The following is a 13,990-nucleotide window of genomic DNA, read 5'->3' as shown; positions in this document are numbered from 1 at the left end:
AAATGGGAGAGTAGGTGTGAAAATGTTAACCTAAATAAGGAGAGTCCACCCAACTGTTAATTGTTATTCGTACCAGCTTGGTGAAGTTGTGGTATTCTTCACAGGCTCCAACTGCTTTAGTCTTCTTTGGAAATGAAATCAATCCTTTGAGATCCCAGGGTGGGGTGGGGTGGGGGAGCCTGACCTACTGGCTTCCACAGGTAGGGGTGGAATCCAGTGAGTAGGAGACTGGCCTCTGGCATCACGCTGAGATTCAAATCTCACCTCTGCCACTAACAGGAGGTGTGATTTTGAGTAAGCATTATAATCCTTCTTTGACTTGGTTTCTCCATCTTCCCTCATGGAGTTGTGAGGATTAAGTGCTATAACACACACAAAGTATTTACAATAGTGTCCAGTACAGGAAGATATCCTTGGCCATCTTTACTCTTAGTATTGTTGATGGCACCTTCGCCTCATGCTGCCTAACTTATAATGTTAGCTGTAAATATAACTTATTAAGTAACAATCCAGAGTATGTCCGATATTAGAAAAATATGACTGAATGAAAAAGCATTTATATCTATGGTTACATGGCTTGGCCTTTTTGAATCCTACTAAAGCTGCTTGCTTTTAACCAGCCACAGCAGATGCCTAACTCACCATCTTGAGCTATCTGAAAAGAAAAATACTTCTGTCTCTCAAGCTTAAGAGGCTGCAGGCAGGAGGAGCTGGCAGAACCCACTTGAGTCCCTGCCCATAGTCCTTGGGGGCCCATAGAAAACCTATTTCTATGCCTCACCTTTCTTTGTGTCCTGTTACTCCCATGGCCTTCTTTCCATTCTATCTGTTCTCTAGCAGGATAGGGATACCCAGACATGGAAGATCTGCTCTTCCTCACTCCGGAACCAGCAAACCAATCACATCTCAAGGCTTCTGATTTCTATTTTTCAGGGATATGTCTGGATAGGGCAAGTTTTCCACACTGTTCCATCTGCTGCAGTTCCAGAGTAGTTTCCAATCTGCCACGGAGCAAGCCATGTCCTTAGGCAGTAGATGAATGAGAGGATGAGTGAGGAGGTAAATTAGATAATGACATCTATTAGGTAATAAGTTAGTGCACAAAGAGATATGTGGAAACAACAAAGTTTAAAGAACAGGGATGAATAAATACGTGTAAGAGAGGCATAAAGGTCTGCACCAGAGGTTTTATATTTTTATAAACATATATATAAGTACACTTTAAGAAAGCCGTTCTAGGCATGATAGACAATCATGGGAACTTAGAAAATGGGGTGATGGACTCTACAGGGCAGCAGTTTTTAAACGAGAGTGTGCACCAAAACCACTTGGAGGGCTTGTTACAACACAGATTGCTGGGCCCCCTCCAGAGTTTCTAATTCAACAAGCCTGGAGTGGGGATTTACATTTACATTTTACATTTCTTAAGGCCCCAGGTGATGCAGGGACCACAATTTAAGAAACGTTGTCAAAGGGAATCTGAGGAGAGTTGTTGCCAGGCTATGTTGTTTATAAATGGGCCTCAGAATTACATGAGGCTCAAGAAAGAGTCACTCCAGGACTCAAGGATGTAAGGAGACAAGGATGTAAGGAGGGGCTCTCCAAAGCCTGGGCTTGGTGTGCCACAACAAATAGGCTTGATAAATGTGTTAGAGGCGTGATTTGATCATATTGACTGATGGAGGAATCAATAAGGCACCCTCACTTTGGGGACCCTCCCTTAGGCAAGCCTCACCTCGTTTTGCACCCCCTTTCAAACGAGGGAGGAGGGTAGCATTTCAGAGCTGTTTGCTCCCTCCAGCCTTTCACGGTTAATTACCCAATCCTAGAAGCCAAGGCTAGGGGCCTGGACCTGCCACCTATTCCTCCTGGGGTCTAACTAGAAGGCGGACGTTTAAGGGGGGATGAGACTCCCTACCAAGAGAAAGTGGGCTGCCCTGGAGGGGTGGGGGATTTGGGCTGCCGCCCCCTCCAAAGTCGCGGGATCAGAGCCAGAGAGGATGCTGAGACAAGCGGCGACTTCCGCCTCGCGGTCGGCAGTTGGGGGCGCACCAAGACAGCAGTTCGGGAGCTGAGCTTTGTCACCGTGGCGGCAAGGGGCGGGAGCGGAGGAAGGCGCAGAAAAGGGCTGCGGGGACAGGACGGGGCGGGTGACTGGCTCCCAGGCCAAACAGGGAGGTTCGGGGGCTTTGGGTAGCATCTCGAGTGGCCCTATAGAGAAGAAGAAGGGACTGAGATTCCAGATCCAGGCCCAGTCTGTGCGCGCACTCCAGTCCTGGGCCTGTGACACACAGTTCTCTGTGCCGACATCCCTTCTGCACTCCCTCCACTGAAAGAAACCCCTGATAGCTCGTACCCCACCTCTGAAACTCGCAGCCTCAGGCGCGTGAGCATCCTCACTCGCTCCCCGAAAGGCTTCTGAGCCGGGAACGCACAGTCCCTCCACGTCGCGGCGCCCTAAGGCCCTCCCAGTCCTTAGCCACCTTTCCCGTTGTTCCCCGCTCCTCTGAGACTTACGGTAAAAGCCGGCGCGGGCTCCCGCCTGTCGGTCATCCTGCGCAGGGACCTTAGCCGCATTTACCCAACCGACCTGAGAAGAGTGGTCCCCGTTCAGGTCTTTCAGTCATATCCAAGGCACCACAATTGTCTATCTACCGTGTCAGGAATGTAGTTCTCTGCCCTGGGGGCGCAGCGTTAACCTCAGAGAATCTGGCTTTTGGAGGCTGGGCGACTTGGTTAGAATCCCCGCAGGGCCACTTCCCAGATGTGTGACCCTGGGCAAGTCCCTCAACCTCTCTGAGAGTCAGTTTTTCTGCTGCACAGCCAGAGAAACTGTGCCCCATTGGGACTCCGTGGAGCTCAATAGAGGCAAGAGGACTAGTTCGGATCAGGAGGGGCTCTATAAAAATCAGTCCCCAGAACTCACACAAAGATTTTTCCATTCCGCATGGAGACGCTTAGCCCGCCCAACTGGTTGGACTTCCTCGCCTGGGGGCGGTTCTTCTACCCATCACCCGCGAACCCGACTCTCGTCGGGCACCACCGCGTCTCTTGGCCTGGAGAGGCCGAGTGCAGAGAGAGGAAGAGACTGCGAACTCCTTCTTGGCCCGGGAACCAGGAGAGACAGACACGTGGTCAGTGAGCACACAACGGCGGAGATTCACTGAGACCCGCACCCGGAGGGAGCATGTAGGGCCATTTAAAGCTGGTTAAGTCGTAGAAGAGAGATCCCATAGGGCAAAGATCATCCAGATAGGGGTCCTGGATTCCCTGGTTGGACCACCCAAATGGACACCTCAGTAGATGGGTTCTCTCTTCCAGCACCTGGGTGAGAGTGGGGGTAGCCCTTCACTGGGCCGGGAACGCACCCAGTGAAGAGTGGGGGAGGACAGTGTTGTCAGGCCTCTCTGGCCTTTGGGCAGACTGGGAAGCTTGGAAAGGATTTGTTCTGGGTCAAAATCTATTAAAAACAAAACTGAAAAACTGCTACCTCCCCACACTCTTCCAGGAGGGAAAGCAACCCATGGTGTATGGGACTCCATATTAACCAGCCAGTTCCTTGGACTCTGGATTCCCTTAATCCCAAGGGAAGGTCAACCCAAATTAAGTCCTGCCTTTTACAGCAGAAGTCCCAGGCCTGCCATTCTCTGCACCCAGATGCTCCTCCAGGATCTTGGTTTTGAATGGAGGCATGTGTAGAGCCTAGAGGATGTGCTCAGGCCTGGATGCAATGTGGTGAGGCCTAGCCTCAGGTTTTGTGCCTTAGGCCAATCAATCCTGGAAGACAGTTTGAAAGAGGTGGCTGCCATTTAAGGGAAAACACCCGGTAAAGCCATACCACCATCAAAGGGATCAGGGAACAATATTGAAGTTTGGTGGCTCTAGAGAGGCTGTAGATGCTGGGGAATCTCAGAAACTCAAGGCTGACTTCAATGTCTCCATGTATATTTCTGGGGAGAGGTTTGCCAGATATGTGAAGGGGCCATGACTCCGGAGAAGTTAAAACTGACTAGGTAAGCCTCATGAGTTTTGCCCCTTTCCAGATAGGTATTCAGGGCCTCAGGGGATTGTGATGGTCAAGGGGGGACCCAACTTTGCCTCTTAGGGACTCCAGAACCAGCTGCAGCTACTGCATGTGATATTCTTACTTTGGAATTCAGGCCCTGAAGACTCTTCCCACATGCTTGAGCAAAGCAGTTGGTCTCTCTTACCCCACACCCCTAAGTGTGGCTCCAGGCTCCCTGCAGGCCCCTACACAATCCCCACCAGCCTCTGACCCCTCTCTGAAAAGAGGGTAAGGCCTGGAGGCCTTCTCTAGGCAAGTTTACAAATGGCATTGGGCCATTTTATTTTTTACTTTTCTTCATGCCCAAAGTGAGTGGCTAGAAATTAATTCTCTACACCCTTCCCCCTACAATACACACTTCTTCCAACCCCCATGAATTCATCTGGGAGTGAGGAAGAGGAGAAAAGTCCTTGGCAAAAACCATAAATGGAGATTTTGGAAGGGAAGGCTCAGAATGCAATGCCTGGCACTTTCTAATAGCCCCAGTTGTTGTGAGTGTGGCCCTGAAGCTAGAGGAATGGGGATTGAGTCCTGACTCTGTCTTTTATATATGAGCCTCCTCTCTGTTCTTCAGAAAATACGGATGATTTATAATGTCTTTCTTAGGCCTATTGTGATGATGAAAAAAAGCTAATACAGCTGAAATGCTTAGAACAGTGACTGCTGTGGGGTCCCCAGACTTCCACATGGGTTTCTCTTTGCTCTTCTGGGAAATCATGGAGGAGAAGGGTGAGGACAGTCCAGGTATTTAGGTCCTGAGTCTTCTGCTTTTGAGGGCAGCTGGGCACCTTCTCTGTGAGGCCCCACAGACCCAGCTTAGTCCCAGAAAAGGCTGGGGGTTTGTGGAGGATTGTCTTTTGTAGAGTTAAGGCACTGTTGTGTGTTAAGTCATCCCTGTTTGCCAAGGAGGGACAAGGACTTGAAAAGAACACTAGTCCAGGGTCCAACACTTAGTCAAGCCCTGGCCAGGAGTCAAGACCACTGGTTGCCCTATTAGTGTGCAAGAAAATGTACTACTGCCTGTTGGGGCCTTTTAAAAGAGTGATATGTAGATTAAATGAGAAATGGGCATCAATGTGCTTTATAATGAAAGCAAATTTCAGGACAGTAACAGTAAAACAAACCCAAACCATCTCTGCTAGGACTGGGATTGGGGGGAGTGTATGAGAATTTGCGTGCTTCCGCATTGGGAAATTGCTTGTTGATTGGAACATGGGCCATTCCAGTTAATGGCTTGAGGAAGGGGCAAACCTTAAGCTTGGGGAGGTCCTCAGGGTTCCAGTCCTGCCCTGGGTCCTCCAGCTGCTAGATGGGCAGGTGGGTGTAGGGAACTTGGGCTGCCCATGCCATACTCCACAGGGCTCAGATGCCACTGGGCTCAGGCCTTCGGGAGACTACGGCTGGTAGGTGTAGAGGCAAGAGTGGCTGTAGGACTGGCTGACTCCCAGGACCTCCAGGAGGTGCACAGAGAAGGGGACGCTTGTTCAAATCAGAGCTCCAGAAGCCGCAGGTTTTGCCTGCCTGAAGGAGAAACTGTTCTGTGGTGCTCACTGCAGGAGCACACCACCAACTCGCTCTTCATGGTGAGCAAGGGAGTGGGGGAAATGTTCTAAGCATGCTCTCTCCCCTCCCACACACCCCCAAAAGCCCGACCTCTGGGCGTCTGAGATCCAGTGGACCTTGTTCCCAGAGGGACACCCCCCCCCAGATGCCTCAGGGCTCTGAGTTCCCAGGTGGGCATCGACAACCGCCGGGGAGGAGAGCGGGACACACCGCCAGAAGTTCCCTCACCTCCTACGATTTCCGCACTGAAGACCCAGCAGCTCTGGAACTTCGAAGGCCGCAATAGGGGCAGGCCAAGGCTTGGAAGACAACCGGGGGCCCCAAATCGATGCCCTCGGCAGCCCGGTGACGCTTATTGTTTAACAGGAAGTTCCCTTTGTTCTTATGCTTTACCAAAGTGAGAAGCAAAACCAATTTTTTCCTGATCAAAATATTTCTGGCACCGAAGTAGCCAAATCAGCTCCCGACCCTATGCCTCTGTCCCAGGTCTCCTCGCCCCTTCCTTTTGTCAGGAACGCGAGCTTGCCACTGGGAGGCCCCATATCTGGCTGGAGAAGGTATTTAGGGTGGAAGAACGCGCCCCCAAGTCGGGTCCGCAGGCCACAGAGGCGTTCCCTACCCCCTGCCGCCGCTCTCCCGAGCGGGGTTTTCTTGGGAAGCGAAGAGACTCCAGCAGATCAGCGCGTCTAGTGGCCCAGGCCCGGCTTCCGATAGCATTTAACACAACCCGCGCATCTTATCTCCTCGTCGCCTCCCCAGGATTCCCACCCACCCTTTGCCCAGCCCTGCCCGGCGGAAGCGGAGCCGCGGGCTTTTGAAGTCTGGAGAATTTCAATCCCAGAGGAGCCGGCTGGACCTAAACCCGCCGTCCCAGCGGGGGAGGGGGCAGCCGGCCTGTGGAGGGAGGGGGCGGTGGTTCTTTCCGCCCAAGGAGGTGAGAAGCGCTGGGGGCCCGGGCCGGACCCCAAGTAAGCTAGCACCCACTCTGCTTTTATAGGATTGCCCAGGCCTCGGCCACAAGGGCTTCATTCGCTCTATGAATTACCTTTCTTCTTCCTCGTAGGAAATAACCTTCATGACACAGCGATAATCACGCTATTGAAATACCTTCCCCCAAACCAAAACAAAAAACAAACAAAAACTCCAAAACAAACAAAACCAAGCCCCACCAAAAAACCAGAAACAATGCTCTTATCCAGTCTCCGTCTGTTTTCTTCTTCCTCTTGTTAAAAATCCGACCTCCCTTCAACTGATGTCGGTGAAAGGATGCTTTGGGGAGAGGTGACATTTGATTAAAATTTTTGTTTTCCTCCTGAGCGCCGGGGGGTGCAATAGGCCCCTAAGGACAGGGGAAATTGAGTTCTGGAAGGGCCGAGGCAGGAGTCGGGAAAGAGATAGGGGTGTCCCTGGGAAGCTTCAGATCCGAAGCCTAGAGGAGGCAGTCCCGTTCCTGGAGAGGCTGAACCGGGGCTCGAGCCTCCTTCCTCCCGGGACGCAAGGGGAAGCCCCGCTCGGATGGGCCGAACCCAGGAAAGAGACCCAAGTGGCACCTCTTGATCTCTCAATCCTACTCCGCTTTCATCTCGCAGGGAAAACCCCGGAGGAAAAGAGGATCAAACGCAGAGCACTCCCATTGAATGCAAAGCTGGGGGCGGGGCGGGAGCCAGGAGTCCCTCTGAGGACTCGGCCTCACTGGGGTTAGCACAGCGGGGGCGGCTGTGAGTTGATGGGTGGGGGAAGGGAGGGCAGTTGCTCCCCAGGCCCAGTGCTGGAAGGGCCCAGCCGAGGATGGGTGACAGGGTCAGATCTAAAACACGCGGGTGGCTCGACTTTGACAGAAAGGAAAGAGCAAGCCTCAGCCTCGGGTTGTTGACTGGAAAGGGCAGGGCATGACAGAATCCTAGGACAACTCTGCACAGCGGCAAAAGGCTCTAGGATCTGATCCCAAATGCTCCTCTCATTTTAAAAATATTCTGCGGGATTTAGGGGCTAGCCGTGCTCAGTACATGGTGGCTTTGGGAGTCTCAGGGAGTGGAGATGATTATGCAAACATTACCTTCCAGATCCCCCTGCACACCCTACCCCGATGTGAGGTTAATGAGCATCTTCTTACTCAGTCAGGGAAGAAGTAGAAAGCAGGACTTGAGAAGGGAATTTTTGTCTTTCCCTGAACCCCTTGCTTTTCCATCACCTCTGGAAGCCCACAGATAAGAAGACTGAGGCAGGAAAGAGAGAGAGAAGAGTTGAGAAAAAGAAAAAGGAGAAGAGAAAAGTAGGAGATGGAAAGAAGACCAAAAAAAAAAAAAACCAAGTAATAGAGGGAATTTTCTTTAGAATCTCAGAAGTTGGGGCTTTGTCTTGGAACACGGAGAATGAGGGGATTCATGGCAGCCCTTTGCCGCTGTCAGCTTAATGCTAGAAGCTCTGAGGAGGGGGCAGAGAAAGGAGATTTGTCGGAGTTGCAGAGCAGAGAAGGGGCCTGCCTCCCAGCCTCAGCAAAATGGAGAGAGACACAGCCCACCTGCCTGGCCCCAACACACTTGCTCAAAGCTGGCAAGGGGTCGGTTTCCTAATGGGTTCCAGTTTCCCTGAAAGAAGACCTGAAAGGGAGACTGTGGCTGTTCCCAAAGACATCACCAAGCACTACCCACGCCCCCTAGCCCTGCCAAGGAGGTCCCCCTTCAGCCCTCAAAGATTTATGAGGGCCCAGTCATTTGTCCTTTCAGGGTATTTTCAGTGACTTCTCATTTCTATCCACTTTTGGAGCAGGTGATCTAAGCCCTGGGGCAGGGCTTCAGAGAGAACCCTGTGAGTCAAACCTTTGTGAACCCCAATGCCCCAATGCTGGATACTTTCAACCCCTACCCCAAATCTCTGTGTGAGAACTGTGCCTTCTGCCAGCTGGGAACATCTGCTGCTGCCACTGCCACTGTGGGGGCCGCATTTATTGGCGCTTCTTAACTCCCAAAACCTGTTTCCGGGGGAATTCGTTGACTCTGAACGAACACCTTAAAATACAGGCAAGAAAAGAGAAAAGGCCACTCTTAGAACCTCTCCCCACACTACATACCTGAAGTGCAGGTGAAATTCGAGCAAATGAGAAAGCGGTATCTTCCATGGATAGCCATCTGGAGTTCAAGCCCGGCTGTGGAAATCTTAAAGCCACCTAGATGGGGAGCGGGGAATGAAAAAAAATAAAAATAAAAAAGCAAACATTTTGAGTCAGCAGCCAAGGCCGGTCCTTAACGAAAAAATATTAAGGCATTATCCCTTGCTCCTGGGGCAAAGTTCTCCTTCGGTTCCCAGGAGAAAGCAGACAGCTGGGGGTAAGGGGCTGGGAGGAGGAAGGGAGGAAAGGAGACCCCAGGCTCAAGCTCTCCAGACAACTTGCGGAGGAGGGAGTACGCCTTTCGGTAGCTTGTAAAAAAGACTTTGGAGCCCAGTTGAGGTTAGTTTGCCAGGGACAGGCAATTGCAATATTGATGAGAGAAGCGAGGCTTGTGAATCGGCCTTCACACTTCTAAAATGCAGTTATGGATTCTCTCATCAGTGTTAGAACAAGGTACCAAGTTAAGAAAACAAAAGGACAAACAACAATCCAAAAAAAAATCAAAAGCATATTCAATTACCGAGTCCCGCAGCCCCTGCGGAACTCGCCGCGTTAAGCTCTTTTCTTTCTGCGGAATTCCATTTGCATTCCCTCTGCCTGGGTGTCTCCCTCTCTCAGTGTGTGTGTCTCTCTGTTTTCACACTCTCCTCCCCATTCGAGCGAGGCCCACACCTGGCGCATCACTGCCGAGCCATTAGCTGCGGGTCTCCTTTCATCTTCGCTGTGGCAGACGTTTCTATTTATCCACTTGCGCTCGCCGAGTGGCGTCACCAGCGGTACTGTAATGACGATTGCAGCAAGAGGATGACAGCTTAGAAAGAAGAGGGCAATGGGGCTTCCTCCCAGAGGCGTTGCGGCACAGAGGAGCGCTCGCATCACAAGGTGACCCCAGCTCCCCGCTGCCACCACCGCCGTCACCGTCGACTTCGCGCTCCGGCCGCTCCGCGCCAGCCCAGTCTCTTGGCCTCTCTTTCTCCTTTCTGCAGCCAAGATCTGTCGGACCGCTGGGGACCCAGGGAGCCGGGGGCTAGGAGCTCACTTGGGGCTTTTCCCCTCCCCCCTCCGAAAGCCCGGGATGGAGAGCAGAAAGGACATGGTTATGTTTCTGGATGGGGGTCAGCTTGGCACTCTGGTTGGCAAGAGAGTCTCCAATTTGTCCGAAGCAGTGGGCAGCCCGCTTCCCGAGCCGCCCGAGAAGATGGTGCCCCGCGGTTGCCTGAGCCCGCGAGCCGGACCTCCGGCCACCCGGGAGCGCGGCGGGGGAGGCCTGGAGGAGGAGCCGGTCGACGGACTAGCAAGCAGCGCTGCGGGGCCGGGCGCCGAGTCGCGGGCCGCCGGGGCCGCCGTGCTCGGCCCCGGACCTCCGGCCACCTCGGCCGACAGCCTCTCAGGCCAGGGGCAACCCAGCAGCTCGGACACGGAATCGGATTTCTATGAAGAAATCGAGGTGAGCTGCACCCCGGACTGCGCCACGGGGAACGCCGAGTACCAGCACAGCAAAGGTAGCCACCGCACCCCTTCTCTCCCTCGGCCTCCCACCGCGCCCACCTTCCACTTCAGCTCTGGAGGGGAGGAAGCCACTCCTTCCCCTCAGTGCAAGGTGGCTAGGGGGACCCACCTGAGCAACTCTCTCCTGCTATCTGAGCCCTGGTGGGGGTCTCCTGTGTTCTGGCATTGGCGGGACTGAGGGTGACAGCTGTGCTTTGGGGGAAGGAGGGAGACGCAAGCCCTGGGCTTGAGGGGGATTCAAAGTGCACCCCAACCCCCCAGAGCTTTGTGGTACTACTTCAACTGCGCTGGGAAGACACCATCTCCCCGCATGGGCGAGATCAAACGCAGGCCCGGGCAGTTTGTGGCTGGCGGGGTGTAAGGCGCATCCAGGCGCGGAAGCCGGGAGTCCATAAAGGACCGTAAAATCGCGGCTGACTTGGGCCGCCCGGGTGCTGCGGCCCTCCGACCAGTTTGCACGTCGGTCAGAGGTCCAAATTACCTTGTCACTTCCCGGGCTCGGTGGCGCCAGGTCGGAAATGGTCCCAATGATCTAATTGCCTTTGGTCTCCGGTTGCATTTGAAAAGGCAGAGCTCAGACCCTCCCCCTCCCCCTCTCCCCCATACTCCCACATCTCCACCCAAAGGAAAGGAGCTGCAGGGGGCAGAAGCCCCACCCTTCTCTGGGTTAGGCCCAAATTGGGGGGTGGGCTGTCACACTGCTGTAACTGGAGAATCCCTCCCTGACCATGAGCTAGTGGGGAGGGGGTGAATGGCCAGGAAGAGGGTCTCCCTGAAGAGGTGGAAAGCTAGAAGGAAGAGCCCACCAGCAGACACTCTCCACAAAGCTGTGGGTGAGAAGAACCTGATATGGAAGAAAAACCACCCTCTGGCCTTGACAGCCAGCACCTCATTGAGCACCCACATCCACCCATTACCATCTTCTCCCCTCAATGCAGACTAACCACAGCATGCCCTCAGAACAACCCATACTCCATTCAAATATAGTAAGGTAATAAGATACTCATACATACACTCCTGTGCCATTCCCACAACACATGCAGCCTAGTGCCCATTCCCATACCTGCACCGGCTGTCTGGCACACAAAGCAAGGGAACTCAGTCCCTGCCCAACATCTGAAAATGCATTAAGACCCAAGTTCACAACACTCCAGCACAAAGGTGCATCTCACTTCACTTGCCTGTCAGATATGCATATCCTTGCCCACTCCTGCCAATAGTGGGCAGAAGATTCATAGTGGCTGCATCTCTCTTGTGTTCCAAGGCAGGTGGCAAGGGTGGCTGAGGCTTTTGAACCCAGCAAGCCTTAGACAGAGGACTCCCAAACAGCAGCCCAGCCAGGCCTAATTGGCTGCTGTGTGCTCATCTGAATGGTGAGCCTCTGTCCTCCATTCCTGGGTTCTCAAAGTCCCTGCCACTCCCGTAGAGGCAGAGACTGAGGCTACTGTGAGAGGGATGATGTCCCTTTCCATCTCCCTTCAACACACACCCTGGGCCTACTGCCCCACATCAGCAGCATCTGTGTGTCTGTTGTGTGTTCTGTGTGTGCATGTGCTCTGGGCTCCCTGAACAGTGGCTAGCTCTGAAGCACTGGCCAGCAGTCCCAATGGCAGCAGCGAGGCTCCCAAAAGCAACAGCAGTGGTGGCTCCCAGGGCACCCTGGCCTGCAGTGCCAGTGACCAGATGCGACGATACCGTACTGCCTTCACCCGGGAGCAGATTGCACGGCTGGAGAAGGAATTCTACAGGGAGAACTACGTATCCAGGCCCCGGAGATGCGAGCTGGCAGCTGCCCTAAACCTGCCAGAGACCACCATCAAGGTATGAGTTCTGGGGACCAGGGAGAGAGGGTGCACCCAGTCAGGAAGAAGTAAATACCACTTCCCACTCTCTAAATCATGAGCCTGGAATTGAGGCCTGGAGTCTCCCTGCCCACATGGCAGCTAGGCTGGGGGTGTCCAGGCCTGGTGCAGGTACCAGGTGCGTGCGGATTTACCCTCCCGACAGTTCCTAGGTGGGCACTGCTGCCATGAGCTTGACTTTGTCCCTCTCCTAGCCAAATAAACAGCGGAGATGAGATGCCTGTGCAGGTGACAAGGAAGTGCCCCAAGGGAGAGTGGCTGGAAAGGGAACTGTTTCTGGGGGATCGCTGCCTGCCGCCTCAGACCGGTGGAGTCCTTAGTCTCGTACCTACTACTTGCCAATCTACATCGGGTTCTGGCGTCCTGGCGGCAGGGGCAGAGGGGAGGAGGGACAGAGACTGGAGTGGCTCCCTGAGCCTCTCCTGAAGGGATTCTAGCTCCAGGGGGAGGTGATGGAATCTGCCCCCGCCCAGAGGGTCGCCTCTTTGGCTCTTCGTTGTGCTGCCGGCACCGATCCCTGCAGTGGGGCAGGACTTCTGGGCTCTGCGCACTGGGCCAGCGCAGCCGCCCAACCTGCCCGTCTCCTCCTCTTCAGGTGTGGTTCCAGAACCGGCGCATGAAGGACAAGCGGCAGCGGCTGGCCATGACGTGGCCGCACCCGGCCGACCCCGCCTTCTACACGTACATGATGAGTCACGCGGCGGCCGCGGGCGGCCTGCCCTACCCCTTCCCGTCGCACCTGCCCCTGCCCTACTACTCGCCGGTGGGCCTGGGCGCCGCGTCCGCCGCGTCCGCCGCCGCCTCGCCCTTCAGCGGCCCGCTGCGTCCGCTCGACACCTTCCGCGTGCTCTCGCAGCCCTACCCGCGGCCCGAACTGCTGTGCGCCTTCCGCCACCCGCCGCTCTACCCGGGCCCGGCGCACGGACTGGGCACCGCGGCCGGCGGCCCCTGCTCCTGCCTCGCCTGCCACGGCGGCCCGGCCAACGGGCTGGCGCCCCGCGCCGCCGCTGCCGCCGCCTCGGACTTCACCTGTGCCTCCACCTCCCGTTCGGACTCCTTCCTTACCTTCGCGCCCTCGGTGCTCAGCAAGGCCTCCTCCGTGGCGCTGGACCAGAGGGAGGAGGTGCCCCTCACCAGATAAGGGGCCGCCCGCGGGCAGCCGGCTCCAGGACGCCCGTGGGGACCCCCCTGGAACTCAGCCAGCGCCCCTCCCGGCCCCCAGGGCACCGAGGGGAAAGAAGAGGGCCACCGAGGACCAGCGGGATTTGGCCTCGAGCACCGGGACGCCCGGGAAGTGGCCGTGGCTGGCACGTTTGGGGAGCAGGATCGGGGATGGGAAGGTAGAGGCTGAGAGACCTTCCTCTGGGGCGGCCCTCTTTGCCATTCTTCACCAGACCCACTGCCCTTGACCCGGATTGAGGCCATGGCTCCAGAGCTAAACAAACTTAGCAGCAACAACAACAACCAATATTCAGCCCCTCACCCCCATCCCTCCCCACCCCTACCCCAACCCCAACCCCTTTCTCATCCGGGACCCCTCCCCCTGCCAAGGCCAAGTCCAAGCACTGGAAAGGGAAATCGCTGTCTCTCCGAACAAAAAGCTGTGTATGCAGAGCAGGTAGAGATTAATCTTAGCTAGCATTTTCAAGGCATGGCAAGGGGCTTGTGGATGGCAAAGCACCAGCCATCTAGGAAAGAGAGGGAGATGATTTACTGCTGTGGATAATGCTGGCCCCTCCAAGGAAGCAGGGGGCTTTCTTGCCCTCTTGGAGCCTCAGTTACATATTTTTTGATTCTGGTATCTACCATCACCAGATCTCTTTCATCTTTCCTAACTTCTTGATATCTCTCAACTTGTAACTCCAGCTCCACCCCCATTCC

General features: G+C 54.7%; 1 protein-coding gene across 2 annotated transcripts; it reads left to right on the top strand.

Annotated features, from left to right (window-relative positions):
• Positions 1 to 9,480: 9,480 nt before the first annotated feature.
• Positions 9,481 to 13,374, top strand: EVX1 (even-skipped homeobox 1). 2 transcript variants are annotated; one of them, XM_072965424.1, is made up of 3 exons: positions 9,481 to 10,185; positions 11,821 to 12,068; positions 12,705 to 13,250. In XM_072965424.1, the coding sequence occupies exons 2-3, from the start codon at positions 11,931 to 11,933 to the stop codon at positions 13,248 to 13,250; spliced, it is 684 nt and encodes a 227-aa protein (XP_072821525.1). In that variant the 5' UTR covers positions 9,481 to 10,185; positions 11,821 to 11,930. The 2 variants fall into 2 exon arrangements, with proteins under 2 accessions (XP_072821525.1, XP_072821524.1); XM_072965423.1 differs by having other exon boundaries at positions 9,583 to 10,240; positions 12,705 to 13,374.
• Positions 13,375 to 13,990: the final 616 nt, after the last annotated feature.

Source organism: Vicugna pacos, chromosome 7 (assembly GCF_048564905.1).
Source record: "Vicugna pacos chromosome 7, VicPac4, whole genome shotgun sequence".
Classification (NCBI taxonomy): Eukaryota; Metazoa; Chordata; class Mammalia; order Artiodactyla; family Camelidae; genus Vicugna; species Vicugna pacos.
Note: the sequence above shows the minus strand (reverse complement) of the source record. Positions and strands in the feature narration are given on the sequence as shown.